Genomic DNA, 24,550 nt, shown 5'->3' with positions numbered 1-24,550 from the left:
ACATGCTTACATTTTAACTGTATTGTAGAAATCAGGGTATTTTGACAAGGGTTCCAACTTGCAGGATGGTGGTGGAAAGTGCCGTCAAGTCACATCCGACTTATGGTGACCTCATAGAGTTTTCAAGGCATGAGACTTTCAGAGGTGGTTTGTCATTGCCTGCCTCCAGACTTTCTTGGTGGTCTCCCATCCAAATACTAACCAGGGCCAATCCTGCTTAGCTTCCAAGAGCTGGCGAGATTGGGCTAGCCTGGGCTATCAAGATTGGGGCAGCCTGTGAGATAGTACACTAATAATTCAGGGGTGGGGGATGAATAAGTGATTCAATAGATTCCAAGCAGCTTTAAAAATCCACTCTACAAAGTTTGGATTAAAAGAGTTCACATTATGACATAGGAGTCAGTACGGTGTAGTGATTAAGAACGGTGGTTTGGAGCGGTGGACTCTGATCTGGAGAACCGGGTTAGCCCCACTCCTACACATGAGCGGCGAAGGCTAATCTGGTGAACTGGATTTGTTTCCCCACTCCTACACACGAAGCCAGCTGGTTGACCTTGGGCAAGTTACAGTTCTGTTGAGAGCTCTCTCAGCCCCACCTACCTCACAGGGTGTCTGTTGTGAGGAGGGGAAGGGAAGGTGATTGAGTCTCCCTTAAGTGGTAAAGTCGGCATATAAAAACCAACCCTTCTTCTTCTTCTTCTTCTTCTTCTTCTTCTTCTTCTTCTTCTTCTTCTTCTACTACTACTACTACTACTACTACTACTACTACTACTACTACTACTACTACTCTCTTATAACACAACATCTTTATGTGCCTGTTGGTAAGTTATAGTTTAGGAAAGTCATATTATCATTCAAACACAAGGTGGTGCAATTGCACAAGAAGACACACTTTCAGAGAGTATTGGCTCTCCCACAAAGCTGTTGCCTTCACATAATAGAGATCTCATAGAGAAAATAGCACACCTTACGAGCAGACAAAGATTCGGAAATTTCAGGAGGAAAAAAGACATTGTAATACCAAAAACAGGAACAGAAAAAGGAAATATTTGCCTTGGGAACATACAAGAGACCATCACTTCCAGCAGCTGCTATAAAAAGAACAATCCTGTGCATTGGATGTGCCTTGAAGGAGACTAAGACCATGGAAATACATCACAACAACAAGCAAGGTTGGTCTTTTTTCCTGTATCTCTGCATGTGTGGGGCAATATGTGAGTCCTTCCACTATTCAGTGCCTGAGGAAAGGAAAAGTGGGTCTCTGGTAGCAAATGTGCTAAAGGATTTGAAAATAGATGTAAAGGAACTGTCTGTTCGCAGACCCTGGCTGGTTTCAAAGAGCACCAAGCAATATTTCCAGCTGGATCCCCACTCTGGGAATGTACTATTAAAGGATAAAATAGATCGAGAGGCTGTGTGTGGTCAGAATGACCCATGTGTCTTACTATCTGAAATTGTGCTGGAAAACCCACTGCAAGTGCACAGAATTGAAGTTGAAATAGAGGATGTGAATGACAACTCCCCCCAGTTCTCTAAAAAAGAATTCCTTTTGGAAATACCTGAGCAGACGCTCACAAATACTCGGTTTCCTGTGGAGAGCGCTGAAGATCTAGACAAAGGTGAAAATGCTGTTCAGAATTACACACTTAATCATAATGATCATTTTGGGCTGGATGTGCAAAGTCACCCAGGTGGGAGTAAATACGCAGAATTAGTGTTGCAGAAACCTTTAGACCGAGAAAAGGATCCACGGCTTTTCCTCATTCTGTCAGCAGTTGATGGAGGAACCCCAAAGAGAACAGGAACAGCAAACATTATCATTGATGTTCTGGATGTCAATGATAATGCCCCTCATTTCCCTCAGTCTCTGTACAACCTGAAAATAATGGAAAACACCCAGCCAAATACACTTGTAACGAAAGTGGAAGCAACCGACTTGGATTTGGGCCCAAATGCAGAAATCACTTATTCCTTCAGCCAGGTGCCAGAAAATGTGCTCAGATCTTTCAAGTTAAACAAACATACTGGGGAACTTATAGTTGCAGGAGTAATTGATTATGAAGAGAATAGAAATTACGCAATAAGCATCAAAGCCACGGATGGAGGGGGGCTCTCAGCTTACTGCAAAGTCATTGTGGAGGTGGAGGACAGAAATGACAATGCCCCAGAGGTGACCCTCACATCCCTCACCAGCCCCTTACCAGAAGATTCTCCCCCGGATACCATTGTGGCCCTTTTCAGCACTGTGGATCGAGATTCTGGGGAAAATGGCAGAACTTCCTGTACCATTCAGGCAAACCTGCCCTTCATGTTAAAAGTGGCAGAGAATAACTATTACCAGCTGGTGACCCAGCAACCCCTGGACCGAGAAAGCGTCTCAGAGTATAACATCACCATCACAGCTACAGACAGGGGCTTCCCTAGGCTCACTTCAACAAGAATAATTAACGTTCAGATCTCAGATGTCAATGACAATGCTCCAGTATTTGAAAAGTCAACATATGAAATGCAATTACAGGAAAATAATATTCCAGGTCTGCTGATCGGTTTGGTCCAAGCCAATGACCTAGACACAGAGCAGAATGCCAAAGTGACCTATTCTCTTTTGCCTGGGAAGGTCAGCAGTCAACCTGTGTCCTCTTATGTCTCCATCAACTCTGAAACTGGGAATCTGTATGCCATCCGATCTCTGGACTATGAGCAGGTGAAAGATTTCCAGGTGACTGTGAGGGCTGTGGACAGCGGTTCTCCTCCCTTGAGCTTCCAAGTTATGGTCCGAGTTGTTATCATGGATGAAAATGATAATGCCCCGTTCATCCTGTACCCTCTTCAGAATGGCACTTCCCCGTCCAATGACCTGGTTCCCAGGGGGGCTGAGGCTGGCTACCTGGTCACCAAGGTGGTGGCCGTGGACAGAGATTCCGGTCAGAACTCTTGGCTTTCCTATGAGCTCCTGAAGGCCACAGAACCAGGTCTGTTCAGTGTCGGGGCCCAGAATGGAGAAGTGAAAACCATGAGGCCCATAAATAAACGAGACACCTTGAAACAGAAACTTATCATTGGAGTCAGAGATAATGGACACCCTCCCCAGTCCACCTCTGCAACGCTAAGCATTCTGCTAGTGGATGGCTTCTCTGACCCTTATATGAAAATGGTGGATATTCCAAAGGAGGAAGTAGTACAGGAGGAAGACCGTAACCTGACTATGTATCTGGTCATATGCTTGGCTGTCATCTCCTTCATTTTTCTGGTTTCTGTGTTGGTGTTTATTGCCATCAAGATTCAGAAAAGGAGGAAGTTCATAGAAACCTCCACCTTGAACTTCCCAGTGGGACCGAATTTCCCAGAGATCTGTGGAGATGTTGATGCTGGATCCCTTTCCCGGGCTTACAACTATGAAGTGTGCTTAGCTGGTGGTTCTCTGAACAGCGAGTTCCGGTTTCTTAGGCCCCTTTTTCCAGTATTTTCTGTGGAGCCTGCTCAGTCTCAGGGGGCTCAAAGGATTTCAGTTGGTACCCAAGATCTTTCCAGTGATGCAGAGAAAACTGAGCTCATGAACCAGGTGAGAATAATTTAATGTAATATATCTAATGGTTCAGTGTCTAAGATATCAGTATTTACATTCATCCAGTGTAAATCTTTGATGCTTGAATTCTAGTGAATGAATGGGAATCAAGTGCCATTATAGTTTGTTTTCTGTATGTATTTCTCTTCTTTTCTGTCTGCTCTTATATGGCTTAACATATCAAAGACAATAACAATCTCTCTTATGAAAGGTAACCACTTACAAAATTAAAATATAAATGTTGAATTACCATAAATATAAGCATTATGTAGAGGAAGGCAATTGCAAATCACCTCTGTTAGTGATCACCTCTTGCCTTGAAAACCCATGTCAGCTGCCGCTTGACAGCACTTTACACACACACAAGCATTGTGTACATTATGTAAATGTTTAGTGCAATAGATCAAGACTCAAAAGTGGAATGGCATTCTCTCACAGGGAGGAGGAAGAACAAGGTGAGCTGGAAGAGGAGGCTTTGGGCTCACCTCATCTCAGCAGAGGGAACAAGAGAAAAGAGGATGGAGCTGCCAGCATGGTATAATGGTTAAGAGCAGTGGTTTGGAACGGTGAACTCTAACCTGGAGAACCAGGTTTGATTCCCCATTCCTCCACATGACCGGTGGACACTAATCTGGTGAACCGGGTAGATTTCCACACTCCTACACATGAAGCCAGCTGGGTGACCTTGGGCTAGTCACAGTTCTCTTACAGCTGTCTCAGCCCCACCTACCTCACAGGGCGTCTGTTGTGGGGAGGGGAAGGGAAGGGGATTGTAAGCTGGTTTGATTCTTCCTTAAGTGGTAGAGAAAGTCAGTATATAAAAACCAACTCTTCTTCTTTTTCTTCTTCTTCTTCTCAATTCTTCACCCTCTCCTATTTGTTTCGTGTCTCTGTTATTGCCTTATCAGTCCTGGCCTGCATCTATAAAGACATAATTTTTTTGCCTTGCCTTAACTTACCACTGAGTGGTAATGTGTTTCATCTTTCCAGCCAAATCCTGTTTCTCAAACCAAGACAGTAGGAGCCACTTAACATGTTGCGGTTTTAGGAGTACCCCTAATAATTTTAAGTATATTCCTAAAATATAAAATGTGTTGTGCATTTGTGGGTGTAAAGTGTCATCAACTCACAGCTGATTTAAGGCAACCCCAGCAAGGGGCTTTCAAGGTAAGTGAGATGCAGAGGTGGTTTGCCATTGCCTTCTTCTGCAGAGGAAGACCTTGGCAGTCTTTCTTGGTGGTACCAACCCTGCTTAGCTTCTGAGATCAGATGAGATCAGGCTATACCATGCTGCCTTCCCTCCCATGCTGGGCATTTACACATTCATAAAAGTTGATTTTAAACAACAAACTCATCAAAGGTATGGTCCTGTCAATCATATATTCAATGTCAAATTTGAGTTTGACTAGCATAATGACGCAAATGGCCATGAGATCTTTATACAGCAATAAAAAAATACCATAATCTTTTTTTGCACTTGATATGACATTCTTGCACTTTAAGCGATGATGGTGAGAATGTTCCATGGAGTTACTCTGCAAGTAGACTCCAAAAGACAGAGTAAGTTTTAAAGTGGACCCCACTTCAAAAGCTTTGGGAATTAGTAGTTTATTAAACAATATAGAACATTTATGGTTTTCTTCAGGTTGAGCCACAAGATGGCAGTATGAGCAAGCAGATGAGTTGCAAATGGAATTTCAAAAAGAGTCTTATTTTGAAGCAGCACTAGCAGAAAGCTATAAACAGACAGAATCTGAAGCCAGAAGAAATGTGATGGCTGGATGGATTGGCATATTTAAAGAAAGAAAACAGTGAACACATCAGATCAAAATTAATTTTCCAACAGGATAAAATATCTCTCAATAGTAGCCAGCTTCTTTTATGTTTTGGAAACCATAAATATCTGACCTGGGAGAGCCTGACACCATGGAGGATATCTTCAGGATCAGAAAAGGTCTGTATCTTTTGTTCTTACTCTCTCTGTCTGGAGTGGTGTGTGTCTCCATTCGCTATTCTTTGCCTGAAGAGAAGAAAAGTGGGTCTGTGGTGGCTAATGTGCTGAAGGATTTGAAACTGAGACCAGGGGAGCTCTCTGCTCTCAGGGCCCAGCTGGTTTCCAAAAGCAAAAAGCAATATTTCCAGCTGGATACCCATTCTGGCAATGTGATTGTAAATGACAAAATCGACAGAGAAGCTTTGTGTGGTGGGATGGATTCTTGCTTACTGTTGTTTGAAATTGTGCTCCAAAATCCCTTGAAGATATACAGTATTGAGATGCAGATAGAAGATGTGAATGATAATTCTCCAGAATTCTCCAAAAATGAATTTAATCTTGAAATTCCTGAGCAGGTCCCTGCAAATACTCGATTCCCCTTGGAATCTGCCCAAGATGCAGACTTGGGTGAAAACAGTATCCAGAACTACACCCTCAGTCCCAATGAGAATTTTCGGCTGGAATTACAAAGTGACAGCAGTGGCAAAAGGTATTTATACCTTGTTCTGGAGAAACCTTTAGACAGGGAGAAGCAGGCACATGTTGGGCTGACTCTCACAGCTGTTGATGGAGGGGTACCACAGAGAACAGCCACAGTACAAATAAATATTAATGTCCTGGACAACAATGACAACTTCCCCCAATTTACACAATCTGAGTATAAAGTGAAGTTAAAGGAAAACAGTCCTCATGGTACTTTGGTGGCTAAAGTGGAAGCCAGAGATTTGGATTTTGGTTCAAATGCGCAGATCTCTTATTCATTCCATCAGGTGCCTGAGAAAATAGGCCACTTGTTCCAGTTACATCAAACCACTGGAGAAATCACTGTTTTGGGTCCAATTGACTATGAAAATGAAGCCAACTATTACATGGACATCAAAGCAACAGATGGAGGGGGTCTTTCAGGCCACTGCAAGGTACTGGTGGAAATTGAGGATGAGAATGACAATGCACCTGAGATATTGGTTATATCTGTCACCAGCCCTTTAGCAGAAGACTCTCCACTAGATACTCTGGTGATGCTCTTCAGTGTCACAGACCAGGACTCCGGAGACAATGGCAGGACCTCCTGCTCTGTGGAGATGAACTTGCCCTTTCTGTTAAAAACCACTGTAAATAATTATTATCAACTGGTGACTCAAAGTCCTTTGGACAGAGAGAAAGTCCCTGAGTATAACATCACCATCACAGCTACTGATCGGGGCTCTCCCAGGCTCACTACAAAAAGAACAATTACGGTTTTAATCTCAGACATCAATGACAACTCTCCAGTGTTTGAGAAGGCAAAGTATGAAATGCAGTTGTGGGAAAACAATATTCCAGGCCTACTGATGGGCTCAATACATGCTGTTGACCTGGACATGGAGCAGAATGCCCAGGTGACCTATTCTCTTGTGCCTGGAAATGCCAGTGGTGCTCCTGTGGCTTCTTATGTTTCCATCAACTCTGAGACTGGGAATCTTTATGTCCTGCGATCTTTGGATTATGAGCAGATCAAGGAATTCCAAGTGACAGTGAGGGCTTCAGATGGGGGTTCTCCTCCACTGAGCTCGGAGGTTGTTGTTCGAGTTGTCATCCTGGATGAAAATGATAACGCTCCCTTCTTCCTCTACCCCCTTCAGAACAGCACCTCCCCCTGCAACGACCTGGTTCCCAAGTCCGTGGAGGCTGGTTACCTGGTGGCCAAAGTGGTGGCTGTGGATGGGGATTCGGGACAGAACTCTTGGTTGTCCTATGAATTGCTGAAGGCCACCGACCCCGGCCTTTTCAGCATAGGAGTGCAGAATGGAGAAGTGAAAACAAGGAGACCACTGACAGAGCGAGACACAAACAAGCAGAAACTGATTATCCTGGTCAGAGACAATGGCCACCCTCCCCAGACCAGCACTGCTACGCTGAATATACTTCCAGTGGATGGCTTTTCAGACCCTTATCTGAATATTGCAAGTGTCAGTCATGAAGCACGTGAAGAAGATGGCTCCTTGACGATGTATCTGGTGATCTGCTTGGCTGCAGTGTCCTTTGTGTTCCTGATTTGCATCATTTTGTTTGTTGTCATCAAAATGCACAAGAAAGAGTCTAGTTTTATCACTGCCCTTCCTCAGTTTCCACCTGCCTTACCTGAGATCCCAGAAACTGGTGTTGATTCTCAGAGTGGGTCTCTTTCCCGGACTTACCACTATGATGTTTGCCTAACCGGTGGATCACTAAGCAGCGAGTTCAGATTTCTTAGGCCACTCATTCCTGTTTTTTCTATGGGAGACCCAAACGTGTCTGAGAATCACAGGATTTCTTTTAATGCTCAAGAGACTCCTGAGCAGTTGGAGGGCAGAAAACCAAAAGAACAGGTAAGTGAGATATTCTTCTTGATTACCTCATACTGGTCACATTAGAACAGGGCACAGTATCACTGAAAATTGATTGTATTAGGCAAAATGTCATATTTAATATATGATTCTTAACATCTCCCTTTCTCAGGTCCTCGTCACTGGTAATTTTAACCTCCCTTTATTTTAAGTACATTTTTAAAAGTTTGTTCTTTCAGTCTGATGCTGCTCCTTTCATTCTTACATGATTTTATTCCCACTAAGATTCTTGGTATGTGTCTTTATTATACCCTAGTCTTCAGTGTTTCTGCTGTGAAACAATGCCTATGACTTCCCGCTCGTGCTCAGCGGAGCAGCATGATCTTGCCTCCAGCTGCTTTAAGCTTGAAGCTCAAGGCTCTCATTGGCAAGAATACTTAGGTCTGAGTTTCCCCCTGCATCCCTAGAGCTGTTCCTATTATTTAAGATAATTTGTTCTCCAAATTCTGTCCCAGCCTAGGAGGCTGAGGAACAGAAAACCCCTTCATTAGTATAGGTCTGATTTTGGCACATGAGAGGCTGATATGAATGTTCAACACAAAAACGGTATTATTTTTCACTTTGGGGAAAATGGTCAAGTCAGACTGTCAGGGACATTTCAGGTTTAGACTTGGCAGGTGAAAAGGCTATAGGAATGTGGGAAACTTTGTATAACTTTATGCAGTAGATAGTTTGTCTCAAGAATTTATCTGTTTTGTTCTACCAGCTGGTGTTTGTAATTGTTGAGAGAGATCACTTGGCTGTCACTCCTTAGATAAACTGGCATAACCTTATTTGACACAAAATTTCTAAAGTCTGTGGAGGCAGGAACATACACACAGGTTCCAATTTGCCTTTTTTAACATTTGGTAAGGATCACCCCCTTTTCCTTGGAGCTATTCCCCTCAAGGAAAGATTGTTAGTTTCACTACCCTATCTCAGGATCCTCCTTGATCCTACATTACTCTCCTCCTTACATTCTAGCTGCCAACCTCTCACTCAGAAGATGGTGCTGGGGGACTCCTGCTCTGCCCCATGGCCACTGACCTGTGGGGTTCCACAGGGTTTTATCTTATCCCTCATGCTACTTAATATCTACATGAAGTCATTGGGAAAGGTCATCAGGAGGTTTGAGCTATAGTGTCACCAATAAACAGATGATACCTAGCTCTACCTCTCTTGTCCACCTAATTTCAAGGATGCTGTTAATGTTCTGAACCAGTGCTTGGAGTCAGTAATGGGCTGGATGAGGGTCAACACGGTGAAACTTAATCTTGATATGACAGATATTCTCTGGTTTAGTAGAAAGGCAAACCAGGGACCTCAGATCTCCCCTGCCGTAGGGCTCTTCTGCATTCTCATTTTCATCACTTCTGTGTCCCTATTGTTTTGGGGGTTTTTACCTTTTGCACATGTGTTTTTCTCCCTCTAGTGGTTGATTCGATATTACATCGCTGTATGTCTGGCATATTTCCCTGCAGTTACAGAGATGTAATATCAAATTGACCACCAGAGGGAACGAAATACAGGTAGAAAAGGGGGGGAAACCCTGAAGCAATAAAAAATGAGAATGTGGAAGAACCCACTGATGGGGATATACTCCCCTTGAAAAGCCAGGCTGGTGCACAGCTTGGGAGAGCTACTCAACAAAGTTGTCACCATAGAAAACCAAATGGTTGCAGTGATCTGGAATGCTTTTGCCCACCTTTTGATGGTGCATCAGCTGCATCCTTTCTGTTACCCAAACTGCTCTTAACTTGGTGAATTATAGCAGCAGTTGGAAATCACAGAATATTTATTTATATAGTGGAATCACACCCAGTGTATACCAGAGTTGTTTTCAGTACCCCTGAATAAAGACAGAGGCAAATGGCTTTCGGATTAAGAGAGTTTATATAAGCAAACGTTCAATGATGCATACACACATACAGAAATTCCTAAGAAAGAAAAAGGTGGTATATACAGAGACGGTTCTAAGGTCGTTGGTGGGTAATACATTACCAAATCCAGAAGATGTCCGAGTTCCATGGCAGAGAGGAATAAAAAGGGGGCAGGGGGAGTCCCCTGTATGTTCCAGCATGGCTGCTCACTCTGGCCGAGTGACAGTCAGTATCAGAGAGACAGGAAGAGAGAGAGCCCTAAGGACTTTTGGGGGATTCAATTATACCTTACTCTGGGGGCAGGGTGGTGAGGGGCTTCCCGGGGGGGGGTAGAGATTACCTCAGATGGCTCCTTCTCAAAACAATGGGGATCAAAGACTTATTGTGATGTGGCAATATTATATGCTATCCTGACACCAGTGATTTGTACATCCGCGGGACTGGCTGGAATCTGATTCTTATCTCTTGGAGATTTATGGCGATGTCTCAAGAAGGTGCGAATCTCGGCTTTCCAGGATGTGGCATCTGTGGGAATTGTCTCCAGCTGCTAATGTAGATTGCAACGGATGTTTTGCTGATTGAACTGTTGGGAGGCGGGGAAATGCAGGAGATGGCTACGTGGTGCTCTCGCCTTGGCTCCATGGCTTCTCTTTGGATCAGGAGACAATCAGGATCATGGCTTCCCTCTGGCTTGTTTAGGGGCGACCCGGTCTCTTGTCCTAGACAGTCTGGCTTGCACAAAGCAAAGGAACGCTTGCCAAAGCGACGGGCATTACCGCTTAGGCAGTATAGTGAGTCTCTGGTGTGGTTGCCATGACCAGGGCGGGAGGTCAGGCTGCCCACCTAGTAACAATTCCTGGGTCAGTCAGAACTAGCCACAGTGATCCATGCCTTAGTTACATCTAGACTAGGCTATTGCAATGCACTTTACTTGGGGCTACCCTTGAAGAGTGCTCAGAAGACTGCTGGTTGGGGCCAGCTGTCGGGAGCATGTGACCCCAATATTACAGCAATTACACTGGCTACCGATTCGTTCGTGAGCCCAATTCAAGGTGTTGACTTTGATCTTTAAAGCCCTACATAGCTTGGGACCATGATATCTGAAGTGCTATCTGGATCAAAGGGAAAGGACCTCCTCACTGTTTATCAATCAAAGAAGCTTACTTGGTAAGTACACGAGAGAGGGCTTTTTCAGTGGCAGCCCCACAATTGTGGACAATCTCCCCAGAGAAGTGTGCCTGGCCCCTTCACTTTTGATCTTTAGGAGGCAGCTAAAGACAGTTTTATTTAGGACTGCATTTTACTAAAGTAGTCCTAAACTGTGATTTTAAATTTTGGTTTTATGTTTTGTATGTAATCTACTTTATATATTTTATTATATTTACTGTGATCTGCCTTAAGCTCCATAAGAAAGACACGTGTCTATTAAATATTTAATTAATTGATTGATTAATTAATAATGGGTAACCAGTGCAACTATGCTAGAGGTGGACCCATGCACTCCCTCTGGGCCACCCATATCACAGATGGGAAGTCGAATTTTCTGTTAGCTGAAGGTTCCAGACTTGTTTCAAAGGCTGCCCATATTAACTACATCAAAATAATGTTGCTTAATATTGCTTTCTGTATTTTTGATAAGCCTGTGATGAATTATAAAAAAGAGAAACACTAAAAAGCAGTAAATATCAGTTATCAAAACCTCCTTACCCTTTTTTAGACTGCCACCAGCTTCCTACTGCAGGAAGGAAGACCTGCATTAAGTTTAGTAATTACTCTGCATTAAGGCTAGAGTTTGTTCTTTGGCAGCCTAATAGGATTGCCAGCTTGCTGATGATGACCCTTGGGAGAGCCCTGGAAAACAGCATCAGCAACACCATGACATCATATCTAGACAAAACCTGGAAGCAACATCACCCCTCCCGATACTCTAGGAATTCCCCAAATCTTTCTAGTAAAGACCATAGGGTTAGTTATAATTCCTAGAGCACCATGAGACAGGGGGCTGTGATATCACTTTTCATCCAGAACAGATGTCACAGCATAGGTGATGCCATTTCCCTTCCCTTTTCCCTCCTGCCTCCAAAATGATTGGTCATGGGCATGAGGGTGCAGTGACAAGAGATTGTCTGGCACCTGCCAATCCTATACCCTAAGCCCCCTGAGAACATCAAAACATGGGACAAAGGAGAAAACTTTCAGAAAAATAAATATGATGGTGTTTAATGAAGAAACTAATGCCAGACTAATCTTATCCCCTTTTTTTGAGAAAGTTACTACCTTGCTGGATCAGGAGAATGCTGTAGACATCTTTCTTGATTTCAGTAAGGCTTTTGATAAGGTTCCAAATAATATTCTTGTTGACAAGTTGGTAAAATGTGTTTTGGATCCTATTACAGTTAGGTGAGACTGTAACTGGTTGATGGATTGCACCCAAAGGGTGTCTATTAATGGTTCCTCATCCTCTTGGAATGGAGTGACAAGTGGAGGTCCTCAGGTCTCTGTCCTGGGCCCTGTGTTGTTAAACATCTTTATAAATGATTTTGATGAAGGAATAGAGAGGATGCTTATTAAATTTGCCAGGATACATGATGATCTCAACAGGCTGTAGAACTAGGCTAAAATTAATAAAAAAATAAATTTCAACAGAGAAAAATGTAAAATTCTGCATTTGGGTAGGAAAAATCAAATGCATAATTATAGGATGGAGGAGATTTGTCTTGGAAGCAGTGTATGTGAAAAAGATCTAGGAGTCTTAGTAGGCTATACACTGAACATGTCAGCAGTGTGATGCAGTAGCTAAAAGGGCAAATGCGATTTGGGGCTGTATCAAAGAAGTGTAGTGTCCAGATCACACAAATGGTATCGCTTTACTCTGCTCTGGTTAGACCTCACCTAGAGTATTGTGTTCAGTTTTGGGCACCACAATTTAAGAAGGATGTAGACAAGCTGGAACATATCCAGAGGAGGGGAATGAAGTTGGTGAGGTGTCTGGAGACCAAGTCCCTTGAGGAAAGGTTGAAGGAGCTGGGTATGTTGAGCCTGGAGAGGAGACTACTGAGAGGTTATATGATAACCATCTTCAAGTACTTGAAGGGCTGTCCCATAGGGGATGGTGCAGAGTTGTTCTCTGTTGCCTCAAAAGGTTGGGTTAAAATTAAGTCTTTGGCTAAACATTAGGAAGAACTTTCTGACAGAGCAGTTCCTCAGTGGAACAGGCTTCCTCGGGTGGGCTCTCCTTCCTTGGAGGTTTTTGGCTCTCGTGGCCCTTTCTTGCATGCCCAGGGTAGTGCCAATTGCCACTTTGGGGTCAGGAAGCAATTTTCCTCCAGGCCAGATTGGCCAGCGATCCTGGAGGGGGATTCCTCCCCAATCTGGGCATGGAGCAGGGGTCACTGTGGTGTGGGGGGAATGTGAATTTCCTGTATTGTGCGGGTGGATGGTCTAGATGACCCTGGTGGTCCCTTCCAACTCTATGATTCTACGAAACGATACATAAGTCTAGAATTTCAGCACCGAAATTTAAAAAAGAATAAGCATATGCAAGATGGCTAACAAATCTGTTTGCGTGGACCAAATCTATAGACAAATTGCAAAATTACAAGATATTACATTTTTTAAAGTCTTGAAATTCTTTATGAGGAAGCAGCTGTTCCACATGACATCCAAGATGGAAAACAACAACAACAACCACTAGAAACAAATATCATGTCTCCAGAACCTAAATAAGGCCCTCTTCCATCCTGCAAAGATAAATGTCCTTACTTTTAAAGAATAATCAAAAATTATCCAGAAGAACTGGACATCAGTTCTACCCAACCAGCATCAACGGTATGTATCCACCCATCCATGGACTTTGCAGAATGGGTCTTTGCTTTTCCCTCCTTCTGCAGCCGATTGAGCCATCCAAAACTTTGTTCCCAGGTGTCTTGGACCCTCAGCAACAGACTAGGGAGCAAAGTCAGGGGTCTTCAGTGGAAGAAAGGAAATCAGTGAAAATATCTCTCCTATTGTGGAACTCCCTGCCCCAGGATGTGATGATGGCTGCCAACTTGGAAGGCTTTAAGAGGGGAGTGGACATATTCATGGAGGATTGGGCTATCCATGGCTACTAGTCAAAATGGATACTAGTCATGATGCATACCTGTTCTCTCCAGGATCAGAGGAGCATCCCTATTATATTAGGTGCTGTGGAATACAGGCAGGATAATGCTGCTGCATTCGTCTTGTTTGGTGGCTTCCTAGAGGTACCTGGTTGGCCACTGTGTGAACAGACTGCTGGACTTGATGGGCCTTGGTCTGATCCAGCATGGCTTTTCTTATGTTCTTATGTTCTTACATGCCATTTATGTGAGGAATCCATATACACAGATGTTAAAACTGCTAGGATTTGAGATCTAAGCTATAAGGTTGCTCGCCAAGATTAAAACTTTAATTAGGAAAACTAACAGGAATTCCAGACTAACATTAAAAGGACCCTGAATTCCATGAACATCTAATGAATCAACTTGGCCTGAATACAGCTGTCAAGAGATCTGCTTTCTCCAGAGGGATGCATTGCAGCTTGGTGGTGGTGGGGAGGGGATTAAAATTGGAAAACAAGGAAAAGTAATTACCATTCTACAGTAAGGAGTATGAGTGCAGTGTGATGACATCACTTTCTGGTGCCAGATTTCACTGTCCAGTCAAAAGCTGCATACCTGCAATGTTTCAGTCATAGCCCCAGAAGCTCCACCACTGCATCCAATCAACACCTTCCCCTCCATCTTCAGAAGTGCACAGTGATAGAGGCCTCATCCTATGAGCTGCTGCAACCCCTGCTGATGCTTTGAATAACAGCTATAAAAAATACCCACCCTGAACCTCATCACAGATCCTAATCAATGATCTCCAACAAGATAGCTAATTTTGCCCTGACGTTGGTGGTAGGGTTGCCAACCGCCAGGTACTAGCTGAAGACCTCCTGCTATTACAACTGATCTCCAGCCGGCAGAGATCCGTTGACCTGGAGAAAATGGCCGCTTTGGCCATTGGACTCTATGACATTGAAGTCCCTCCCCTCCCCAAACCCTGCCCTCCTCGGGCCCTGCCCCTAAAATCTCCAGGTATTTCCCAACCCAGAGCTGGCAAACCTAGTTGGTCGGCAAGTATCCAGATTGTCCAGGCAATCGCTGAAATCCCCTGGTGGTAGGGTTGCCAACCTCCAGGTACTAGCTGGAGATCTGCTATTACAACTGATCTCCAGCTGATAGAGGTAGTTCACTTGGAGAAAATGGCCACTTTGGCCATTGGACTTTATGGCATTGAACCCCCTCCCCAAACCCCACCCTCTTCAGGCTTTGCCCCAAAAACCTCCCGCCAGTGGTGAAGAGGGACCTGGCAACCCTACCTGGTGGCATGTTCAGTTTCTGCACAGTCTCCATTCTTGCAGATTACTGTGAACAATTACACAGTGCTTGTGCACATTTTGCAGCCAGCTCACCTCACCCCTCAAAATCTATTGCTACATCTGTGTCTAGAAGGAACTTTGTATGCACACCAGTGATAAAACTGGTAAAGGCTAACATTTAGGGGAGTTGTATTGTAGAGTAAACACAAGGTGGTGCTATTGCACAACACAAGATAGACTATTGAAGTAATATCTCCTGGAAAGCAATGGTCATTAGAAAAAAAAACATCTGAAAGGGAAAGGCAACAACTCTTCACCGAGAGAACATCTTTGGAAACGGCACAGGGAAGTGGCTTGGATTTGCAGCTCCCAAAATAAATACTGCAAGTGGAAATATTTGCCTCTAAAATATATTGGAGATAAATGAGGCAACTTACCAAGAACCATCCTGTGTGTTAAATCTGTACTGAAGGAGGCTGAGACAATGAGAAATCACAACAGCATCTGGCAAGGTTGGTCTTTTTTCCTGTATCTCTGCATGTGTGGGGCAATATGTGAGTCCTTCCGCTATTCAGTGCCAGAGGAAAAGAAAAGTGGGTCTCTGGTGGCAAATGTGTTAAAAGACTTGAAGGTGGATGTGAAGGAGCTGTCTGTTCGTAGAGCCCGGCTGGTTTCTAAAAGCACCAAGCAATATTTCCAGCTGGATCCTCACTCTGGGAATGTGCTATTAAATGATAAAATAGACCGAGAGGCTTTGTGTGGTCAGAAAGACCTGTGTGTCTTACTCTCAGAGATTGTGCTGGAAAACCCATTGCAAGTGCACAGAATTGAGATTGAAATAGAGGACGTGAATGATAATTTCCCGCAGTTCTCTCAAAAAGAATTTCTTTTTGAAATACCCGAGCAGACTCAAACAAATGCTCGATTCCCTTTGGAGAAAGCTCGAGATGCAGATAGAGGAGAAAATGCTGTTCAGAACTATACACTTAGTCCAAATGACCATTTTAGACTGGATGTGCTAAGTCGCAGCGATGGTACCAAATATGCAGAATTAGTATTACAAAAACAATTAGACCGTGAAGAGCAGTCACATTTCCCCCTGATTCTGTCAGCTACTGATGGAGGGATCCCAAAGAGAACTGGAACAGCAAAATTAATCATTGATGTTCTGGACATCAATGACAATGCTCCTCATTTTCACCAATCTCTGTACAAAGTGAAACTAATGGAAAACAGCCCATTGGACACATTAGTCACCAAAGTTGAAGCAAACGACCAGGATCTTGGTACAAATGCAGAAATTACTTATTCCTTTAGCCAGGTGCCAGAAAATGTGCTCAGATCGTTCAAGTTAAGCAAGCATACTGGGGAACTTACTGTTGCAGGAACCATTGATTATGAAGAGGAGAGAAATTATGAGATAAACATCAAAGCTTCGGATGGAGGGGGGCTCTCTGCTTACTGCAAAGTCATTGTGGAGGTTGAGGACAGGAATGACAACGCCCCAGAGGTGACCCTAACCTCCCTCACCAGCCCCTTACCAGAAGATTCTCCCCCAGATACTGTTGTAGCTCTCTTCAGTGTTACCGATCAAGACTCTGGAGATAATGGAAGAACTGCCTGCACCACTGAGGCAAACTTGCCCTTCATGCTAAAAGCTTCTGAGAATAACTATTACCAACTGGTGACCCAACAGCCTCTAGACCGAGAAAGCGTCTCAGAGTACAACATCACCATCACAGCCACAGACAAAGGCTCCCCCAGGCTTAGTTCAAGAAGAATAATTAATGTTCAGATCTCAGATGTCAATGACAACTCTCCAATATTTGAGAAGTCAACATATGAAATGCAAATACGAGAAAATAATATTCCAGGTCATTTAATAGGATTGGTACATGCTGATGACCCAGATACAGAACAGAATGCCAAAGTGACCTATTCACTTTTGCCTGGGAAGGCCAGTGATCAACCTGTGTCCTCTTACGTCTCCATCAACTCTGAAACTGGGAATCTGTATGCCATCCGATCACTGGACTATGAGCAGGTGAAAGATTTCCAGGTGACTGTGAGGGCTGTGGACAGCGGTTCTCCTCCCCTGAGTTCCAAAGTTATGATCCGAGTTGTTGTCCTGGATGAAAATGATAATGCCCCGTTCATCCTGTACCCTCTTCAGAATGGCACCTCCCCATCCAATGACCTGGTTCCCAGGGGGGCCGAGGCTGGCTACCTGGTCACCAAGGTGGTGGCCGTGGACAGAGATTCCGGTCAGAACTCTTGGCTCTCCTATGAGCTCCTGAAGGCCACAGAACCGGGTCTGTTTGGTGTGGGGGTCCAGAATGGAGAAGTGAAAACCATGAGACCCATTAATAAACGAGACAGCTTCAAACAAAAACTTATAATCGGAGTCAGAGACAACGGGAGTCCTCCCCAGTCCACCTCTGCAACGCTGAGCATTCTGCTAGTGGATGGCTTTTCTGACCCCTATATGAAAATGGTGGATATCCCTAAGGATGAAGTGGTGGAGGAGGAAGACCGTACCTTGACTCTGTATCTGGTCATATGCTTGGCTGTCATCTCCTTCATTTTTCTGGTTTCTGCAGTGGTGTTTGTCGCTATCAAGATACAGAAAAAGAGGAAGTTTGTGGAGAGCTCAGCCCTGAATTTCCCAGTAGGACCTAATTTCCCAGAGAACTGTGGAGATGCTGATGCTGGATCCCTTTCCCGGGCATACAACTATGAGGTGTGCTTAGCTGGTGGATCTCTGAACAGCGAGTTCAGGTTTCTCAGGCCACTCTTTCCTGTGTTTTCTGTGGAGCCTGCTCAGTCCCAGGGGGTTCAAAGGATTTCAACTGGCTCCCAAGAAGTTCCTAGCCATGCAGCAGAACGGCAACTCATGAATCAGGTAAGAATATAATAGTCATCCCATTCCTATGGTTTTATGCTCTTACATCCTTAATATATGAACCTGTATAAAAACCTCATCCTCAGTCCAGTGCTATTTGTCTATGACTTCCCCCTGTTGATTCAATAACTCTTAAACCTGAGTGTGCTGCATTTCAGAAAATGTGACTGATACTTTGAAATTATTCCTTCGCTTTTTTCCTATTTGCTATTTCTATGTATCTTTTGTATCCTGGTATATTGGTTTTTTCCCATTCTTACACAAATAATTATGTTGTGCAGTATCCCATGTAACTTGATTGCACATCTCTCTGTTTTGCCCTCCTTGACTCTTGAACTATTTGTCATTGTGATAGATCACAATAGATAGCTGTGTTAGTCAATCTGTTAGCAGTAGAACTTAAGAACATAAGAAAAGCCATGCTGGATCAGACCAAAGCCCATCATGTCCAGCAGTCTGTTCATACAGTGGCCAACCAGGTGTCTCTAGGAAGCCCACAAACAAGACAACTGCAGCAGCATTATCCTGCCTATATTACACATCACCTAATAGAATAGGCATGCTCCTCTGATCCTGGAGAGAATAGGTATGCATCATGACTAGTATCCATTTTGACTAGTAGCTATGAATAGCCCTATCCTCCATGAACATGTCTACTCCCCTCTTAAAGCCTTCCAAGTTGGCAGCTATCACCACATCCTGGGGCAGAAAAGAGCAAGAGTCCAGTAGCATCTTAAAAACGAATAACATTTCTGGTAGGGTATGAGCTTTCGTGAGTCACAGTTCACTTTTTCAGATATTTGCAATTGTGGGTGGGAAACGTATTTTTCAAAAGTGGCATGGGATGAGATTCTGTCTGGGGGGCATGTAGTTTTTCCTCTGTGTGATATCAAGAGTCATAACACTATCCCAGGGATAGACAGCCCCCAGCATATGCTGTCTAGGCATATGGCATACTAGGCCATTTCTCAACTCAAGCAAGCAAGATGCCAGTAGCACTTCTAAGACTGACCATCTTGGAGAAGGTAGTGGTCCTGGTTGATGCCCATCACTGACTCATGGACCTGTCAATCTGGCACGAGCCAGGGCCTCTTTGTTCTCCTTGCTTCTCCCCCACACCAGTGTCATCAGACATTGCAGATTTGGGGAATATTTGGTCCAAAAAGGCTGCCTGCCCGTACAGTAATGGCCACAACAGCTCGCTATTACTTAGGCATTCCACTATTTAAAACATAATATGGTAAATATAAACTTTTTCCTAATGGTGTATTGTGCATATAAATGCCATTTGAAGGAAAATTTGCGATCTCCCATGTTTTTTTGCTATTTAGCCACTTGGTGGCAGCATTGGCAAACACATGTAGCAGGAAACGAGAACCTTATTTAAAGAGCCAATAAATGGAGGATTCAAAACCAAAGAACAGCTAGTTTTCAGCAGTGACAAGCAGCAAGCAGCACTGCAGAACAACATTCACGTCTCCAGCATTACAGGTACCCACTGAATAAAAGTCAGAAGATTTTGATTAAAGAGATAAAACATCTGACCAAGGAGAGGCTGGCACCATGGAGGATAGCTTCAGGATCAGAAAAGGTCTGTACCTTTTGTTCTTCCTCTCTCTGTCTGGAGTGGTGTGTGTCTCCATTCGCTATTATTTGCCCGAAGAGAAGAAAAGTGGGTCTCTGGTGGCTAATGTGCTGAAGGATTTGAAACTGGGACCAGGGGAGCTCTCTGCTCACAGTGCCCAGCTGGTTTCCAAAAGCAATAAGCAGTATTTCCAGCTGGATACCCATTCTGGGAATGTGATTGTAAATGGCAAAATAGACAGAGAAGCTTTGTGTGGCAAGTTGGAGCCTTGTTTACTGTTGTCTGAAATTGTGCTCCAAGACCCTTTAAAGATCTACAATATGGAGATAGAGATACAAGATGTGAATGACAACACTCCTGGATTCTCTCATAATGAATTCAAATTGGAAATTTCTGAACATGTTCCTACAAATACCCGATTCCCTTTGGAATCTGCCCAAGATGCAGACTTGGGTGAAAACAGTATCCAGAACTACACACTGAGTCCCAATGGGCATTTTAGGCTGGATGTACAAAGTGATGAATTTGGGAGCAAATATGTGGACCTTGTTCTAGAGAAACCACTAGATAGAGAGAAGGGGGCCGAGGTTCGGCTAACTCTGACAGCTGTTGATGGAGGGGTGCCACAGAGAACAGGTACAGTTCAAATAAAAATTAATGTTTTGGACATCAATGACAACTTTCCTCAGTTTACACAACTTGAATACAAAGTGAAGCTAAAGGAAAACAGTCCTCGTGGTACACTGGTGGCGAAAGTGGAAGCCAGAGATTTGGATTTTGGATCAAATGCACAGATTTTCTACTCATTCCATCGGGTGCCTGATCAAATTCGTCATTTGTTCCATCTGAATGAAAGCACTGGAGAAATCACAGTTTTGGGTCCAATTGACTATGAAAAAGAAATCAGCTATGACATGAACATTAAAGCATCAGATGGCGGGGGTCTTTCAGCAGGTTGTAAGGTCTTAGTGCTGGTTGAGGATGTGAATGACAATGTCCCGGAAGTGGCAGTCATATCACGCACTAGTCCATTGCGAGAGGATTCGCCTTTAGATACACAGGTTGTGCTTTTCAGCGTCACAGATCGAGACTCTGGAGACAATGGCAGAACATCTTGCTCCATTGAACCAGGCCTCCCTTTTGGACTGAAGACCTCAGTGAATAACTATTACCAGCTGGTGACCCAACAGCCCTTAGACCGAGAAAGAGTCTCTGAGTACAACATCACCATCACAGCCACAGACTGGGGTTCTCTCAGGCTCTCTTCCTCAATAATAATTAACGTTCAGATTTCTGACATCAATGACAACTCTCCAATTTTTGAGAAATCACTGTATCATATGCAGCTATGGGAAAACAATATTCCAGGACTGCTTGTAGGATTGGTCCAAGCCAAGGACCTGGATGCGGAGCAGAATGCCAAAGTGACCTATTCCCTTTTGCCTGGGAAAGTCAGGGATCAACCTTTGTCCTCTTATGTCTCCATCAACTCTGAAACTGGGAATCTGTATGCCATCCGATCTCTGGACTATGAGCAAATAAAAGATTTCCAGGTGACTGTGAGGGCTGTGGACAGTGGTTCTCCTCCCCTGAGCTCCGAAGTTAAGGTCCGAGTTGTTGTCATGGATGAAAACGATAACGCCCCGTTCATCCTGTACCCTCTTCAGAATGGCACTACCACATCCAATGACCTGGTTCCCCGGGGGGCTGAGGCTGGCTACCTAGTCACCAAGGTGGTGGCCGTGGACAGAGATTCTGGTCAGAACTCTTGGCTTTCCTATGAGCTCCTGAAGGCCACAGAACCGGGTCTGTTTTCAGTGGAAGCTCATAATGGAGAAGTAAGGACCACCCGTGTTGTTACCAATCAGGATGCTTTTAAGCAGAGACTCCTCATAGTGGTGAAAGACAATGGGAAAGCACCTAAGTCCAGTACGACAAGTCTCAGCATCCTTCTCGTTGATGGGTTTTCAGACTCACATATGCAGATTGTGGATCCACCATCTGAAGAAGAACAGGACAATTCCCTGACCTTATATTTAATAATATCCTTATGTTTCATTTCTTTTCTTTTCTTGTTTTCTGTGATAACAGTTATAGCCATTCGGATACACAAAACAAGGAAAGGCCAGAAAGGAAGTCACATTTCTTCTGGGAATTTCTACTGTGATGCTGATTTTGTTCCTAATTCTTCTGGTCCGAATGGTTCTGGGACTCTTTCTCATCCAAATTGCTATGAGGTCTTCTTAACAGCCGGGTATGGGACCAACGAATTTAAAGTTCTCAGCCCTCTTCTGCCTTCACTAGCTGTGGATCTTAAAGCTCCTATGGCATCTAACAATGACTCTCAGGTAAGGTAAAGCCAAAATATGTATGTGTGACGTATTTAAGGAAAACCTGAGTAAATAATGCATTGAATTATGTTGCGCAAATAATGGCCCAATCCAGAAAAAATACTGAACCCTGGAAGGGGGAGAGAATGCAAACATACCACACTTGCAAGTATCTGCACTGTGTCTGTCTGGGGAAATGACCAGCCTAAAAGAGGGGGGAATATCTGTTCCCTCACATAGGCTACTTGCCATGTGGACATGACTATTCCCTGCATCGGCCCTAAACGAAAGTTCTGGGTCAGTCATAAGGCGTAATCTTCCATTTTATTGTATGAAAAATAATGTTTCATTTGATTATTGATTATAATGCATTTTCTACTCTCCTGTTGTGAACGTATTCACAGTTTATGATTCTTCGAGTGGCATATTAAACTATTAATGTAAGAAAGCCCCATTGGTAACTGATGAAACCCATCGCTCTACAAATAAGTATGACTATATTACATCAATTAGTATGTGTTATGGTGAGTGTTTCCAAGAGGGTGCAAAAGAAAACTCAAGATCTTTTCACAAGCAATAGCTGAAGATGTTAATCTGTACTGTATCATTTGTGAACGTTGATTATGCAGAATAAAATATGGGTGCATACTTAAGCCAACAAACGTTTTGAAATATGGATGTGGGAAATTCCCAAATCAATGGAAGTATAATTTATAGAAAAGCCTTCAGCTGTCTTCTACCTATGTATATGAATGTAAAAACGATATATTGGCTGGATTGTGGTAGTAGTAAAAGGGTTGTTTGCTCATTCAGATTTCAATGACAAGGACTATTGGGTGGCTTCTGAATGGGTTATCTGCCCCAAGTCCAGTGCTTTGTGAAGTGGGGTTTTCCCTGCTTCCCCAACAGCATCATGGCGTATTCATGTACTTCTGGGGGTTTCCTCACCTTTTCTCCGATTGTTCTCAAACCTGCTTTGTGCCGAAATTTTGGAAAAGATTACAGTAAAGCCTGGATATCTGCTCAGTGTATGTGTTTGTGTATGTGAGGAGAGGATTTGGATTTTCCAGCCCACATGACAGATGTTTCCCCTTATCCTATCCCCATGGCAGCCTTTTCCTCCACTGCCACCTGGGTTGTTGTTGTTTTTAATCACTGCTAGAATATTGTTATAGTGAAACAACACTGTACAATACAACATTCCCTGAATTTTCAGGGGGAAGTAGGTTAGGGTTGCCAGGACCCTCTCCACCACCGGCGGGAGGTTTTTTGGGGTGGAGCTTGAGGAGGTGGGGTTTGGGGAGGGGAGGGACTTCAATGCCATAGAGTCCAATTGCCAAAGCGGCCATTTTCTCCAGGTTATCTGGTCTGTCTGAGCTGGAGATCAGTTGTACTAGCAGGAGATCTCCTGCTAGTACCTGGAGGTTGGCAACCCTAAAGTAGGTTCTCTGAATTCCCAGCTTTCATTTTTTAAAAGTAAGTCTCTATCTCCTTCCCTTGCAGGGATATAAGGGAAAAGGTATAGCTTTATAACATAAGGGAATAGGGACTTAAAAAAAAAAAAGCTGTGAATTTATAGAACTTGCTACTCCCATAGTTATGACACTGTATTGGTATAATGATATTTTACTATACCTAAAATCTTAGTAGAACTATTTAAGTATATGGTTATAGCCACGAGAGTTGTATTAGCAATGAAACGGAAATCAGAAGATTGTCCATGTTTGGAGGAACGGAATAGCAAAATTGCTGAATATGTGGCAATGGCAAAACTGACAAGCTATGTTAACAAAAGGCCAAGAAATGTTTTTGAAAATAAATGGAAATTATATTATTCATATTGCTTCTAAAAACCAAGTTAAAGTTAGGCTATTGTCTTAAATGTGAATTGTATTTCTTTAGAGAAGCAAACTTTTAAATGTACTGTAATATGTTTTATTTTATTAACATATTTTAAGTAACTATAGGGAATATAGAAGGGACTGTTTTGCTAGGACGAATAGAAATAATTATGGGCTTCATAGAAATAATTGAATCAGGCCATATATCTTATTCATCGGTTTAACTATTTCTTAAATTATTTATCAGATAATCAGTGAAGATGTTTTCAAATGTGGTGTGACTTCTAAAGCATTGTGATATCTCTTCTTTTACACTATGTTAATATTGTGCTAGGTAAGCTTAAAGCATTAAGTTTTAATTATGGCTTTGCTCTGAATTTATTAAGTGTTCTAATGAGTAGTAGTAATCCCAGTCCTATCTATATTATCCTTTTTTTGTCTGTTTTTTGTCTGGGAGCCAAGTGGTATAGTGGTTAAGAGCGGTGGTTTGGAGCTGTGGACTCTGATCTGGAGAACCGGGTTTGATTCCTCACTCCTCCACATGAGTAGCAGAGGCTAATCTGGTGAAATGGATTTGTTTCCCCACTCCTACACACGAAGCCAGCTGGTGACCTTGGGCAAGTTACAGCTCTCTTAGAGTGCTCTCAGTCCCACCTACCTCACAGGGTGCCTTTTGTGGGGAAGGGAAGGGCAGGTGATTGTAAGCTGGTTTGAGTCTCCCTT

At 43.4% G+C, this 24,550-nt stretch overlaps 4 protein-coding genes across 11 annotated transcripts in view; all 4 read left to right on the top strand.

The window, feature by feature from the left end:
* Positions 1 to 24,550, top strand: part of LOC130492932 (protocadherin beta-16-like) — a 181,985-nt gene that overhangs the window by 154,512 nt on the left and 2,923 nt on the right. The window contains exon 1 of one of the 8 annotated variants that reach the window (XM_056866709.1): positions 19,626 to 22,004. The exons of the other annotated variants lie outside the window; for them this stretch is intronic. Coding sequence (XP_056722687.1) covers positions 19,635 to 22,004 — 2,370 coding nt within the window. The 5' untranslated portion in view covers positions 19,626 to 19,634. Of the gene's footprint in view, positions 1 to 19,625; positions 22,005 to 24,550 lie in introns of those variants that run through there. 8 annotated transcript variants of the gene reach the window in all.
* On the top strand, positions 1,111 to 3,577 carry LOC130492936 (protocadherin beta-16-like). Its single transcript, XM_056866713.1, has one exon. It carries the CDS (start codon positions 1,145 to 1,147, stop codon positions 3,575 to 3,577), a length of 2,433 nt encoding a protein of 810 aa, XP_056722691.1. The 5' UTR covers positions 1,111 to 1,144.
* LOC130492935 (protocadherin beta-16-like) lies at positions 5,458 to 9,398 on the top strand. The gene is made up of 2 exons (XM_056866712.1): positions 5,458 to 7,906; positions 9,336 to 9,398. The coding sequence occupies exons 1-2, from the start codon at positions 5,492 to 5,494 to the stop codon at positions 9,396 to 9,398; spliced, it is 2,478 nt and encodes an 825-aa protein (XP_056722690.1). The 5' UTR covers positions 5,458 to 5,491.
* LOC130492934 (protocadherin beta-16-like) lies at positions 15,590 to 18,083 on the top strand. Its single transcript, XM_056866711.1, has one exon. The coding sequence runs from the start codon at positions 15,654 to 15,656 to the stop codon at positions 18,081 to 18,083; it is 2,430 nt and encodes an 809-aa protein (XP_056722689.1). The 5' UTR covers positions 15,590 to 15,653.

The sequence above is a fragment of the Euleptes europaea genome, unplaced genomic scaffold (assembly GCF_029931775.1).
Source record: "Euleptes europaea isolate rEulEur1 unplaced genomic scaffold, rEulEur1.hap1 H_3, whole genome shotgun sequence".
Taxonomy (NCBI): Eukaryota; Metazoa; Chordata; class Lepidosauria; order Squamata; family Sphaerodactylidae; genus Euleptes; species Euleptes europaea.
This window is presented reverse-complemented; position numbering and strand designations above follow the sequence as displayed.

Coding starts and splice junctions, on each gene's coding strand:
- LOC130492936 (XM_056866713.1), top strand. CDS start 1,145: ATGGAAATACATCACAACAACAAGCAAGGTTGGTCTTTTTTCCTGTAT.
- LOC130492935 (XM_056866712.1), top strand. CDS start 5,492: ATGGAGGATATCTTCAGGATCAGAAAAGGTCTGTATCTTTTGTTCTTA. Junction 7,907..9,335: donor GCAGAAAACCAAAAGAACAG/GTAAGTGAGATA, acceptor TTCTCCCTCTAG/TGGTTGATTCGATATTACAT.
- LOC130492934 (XM_056866711.1), top strand. CDS start 15,654: ATGAGAAATCACAACAGCATCTGGCAAGGTTGGTCTTTTTTCCTGTAT.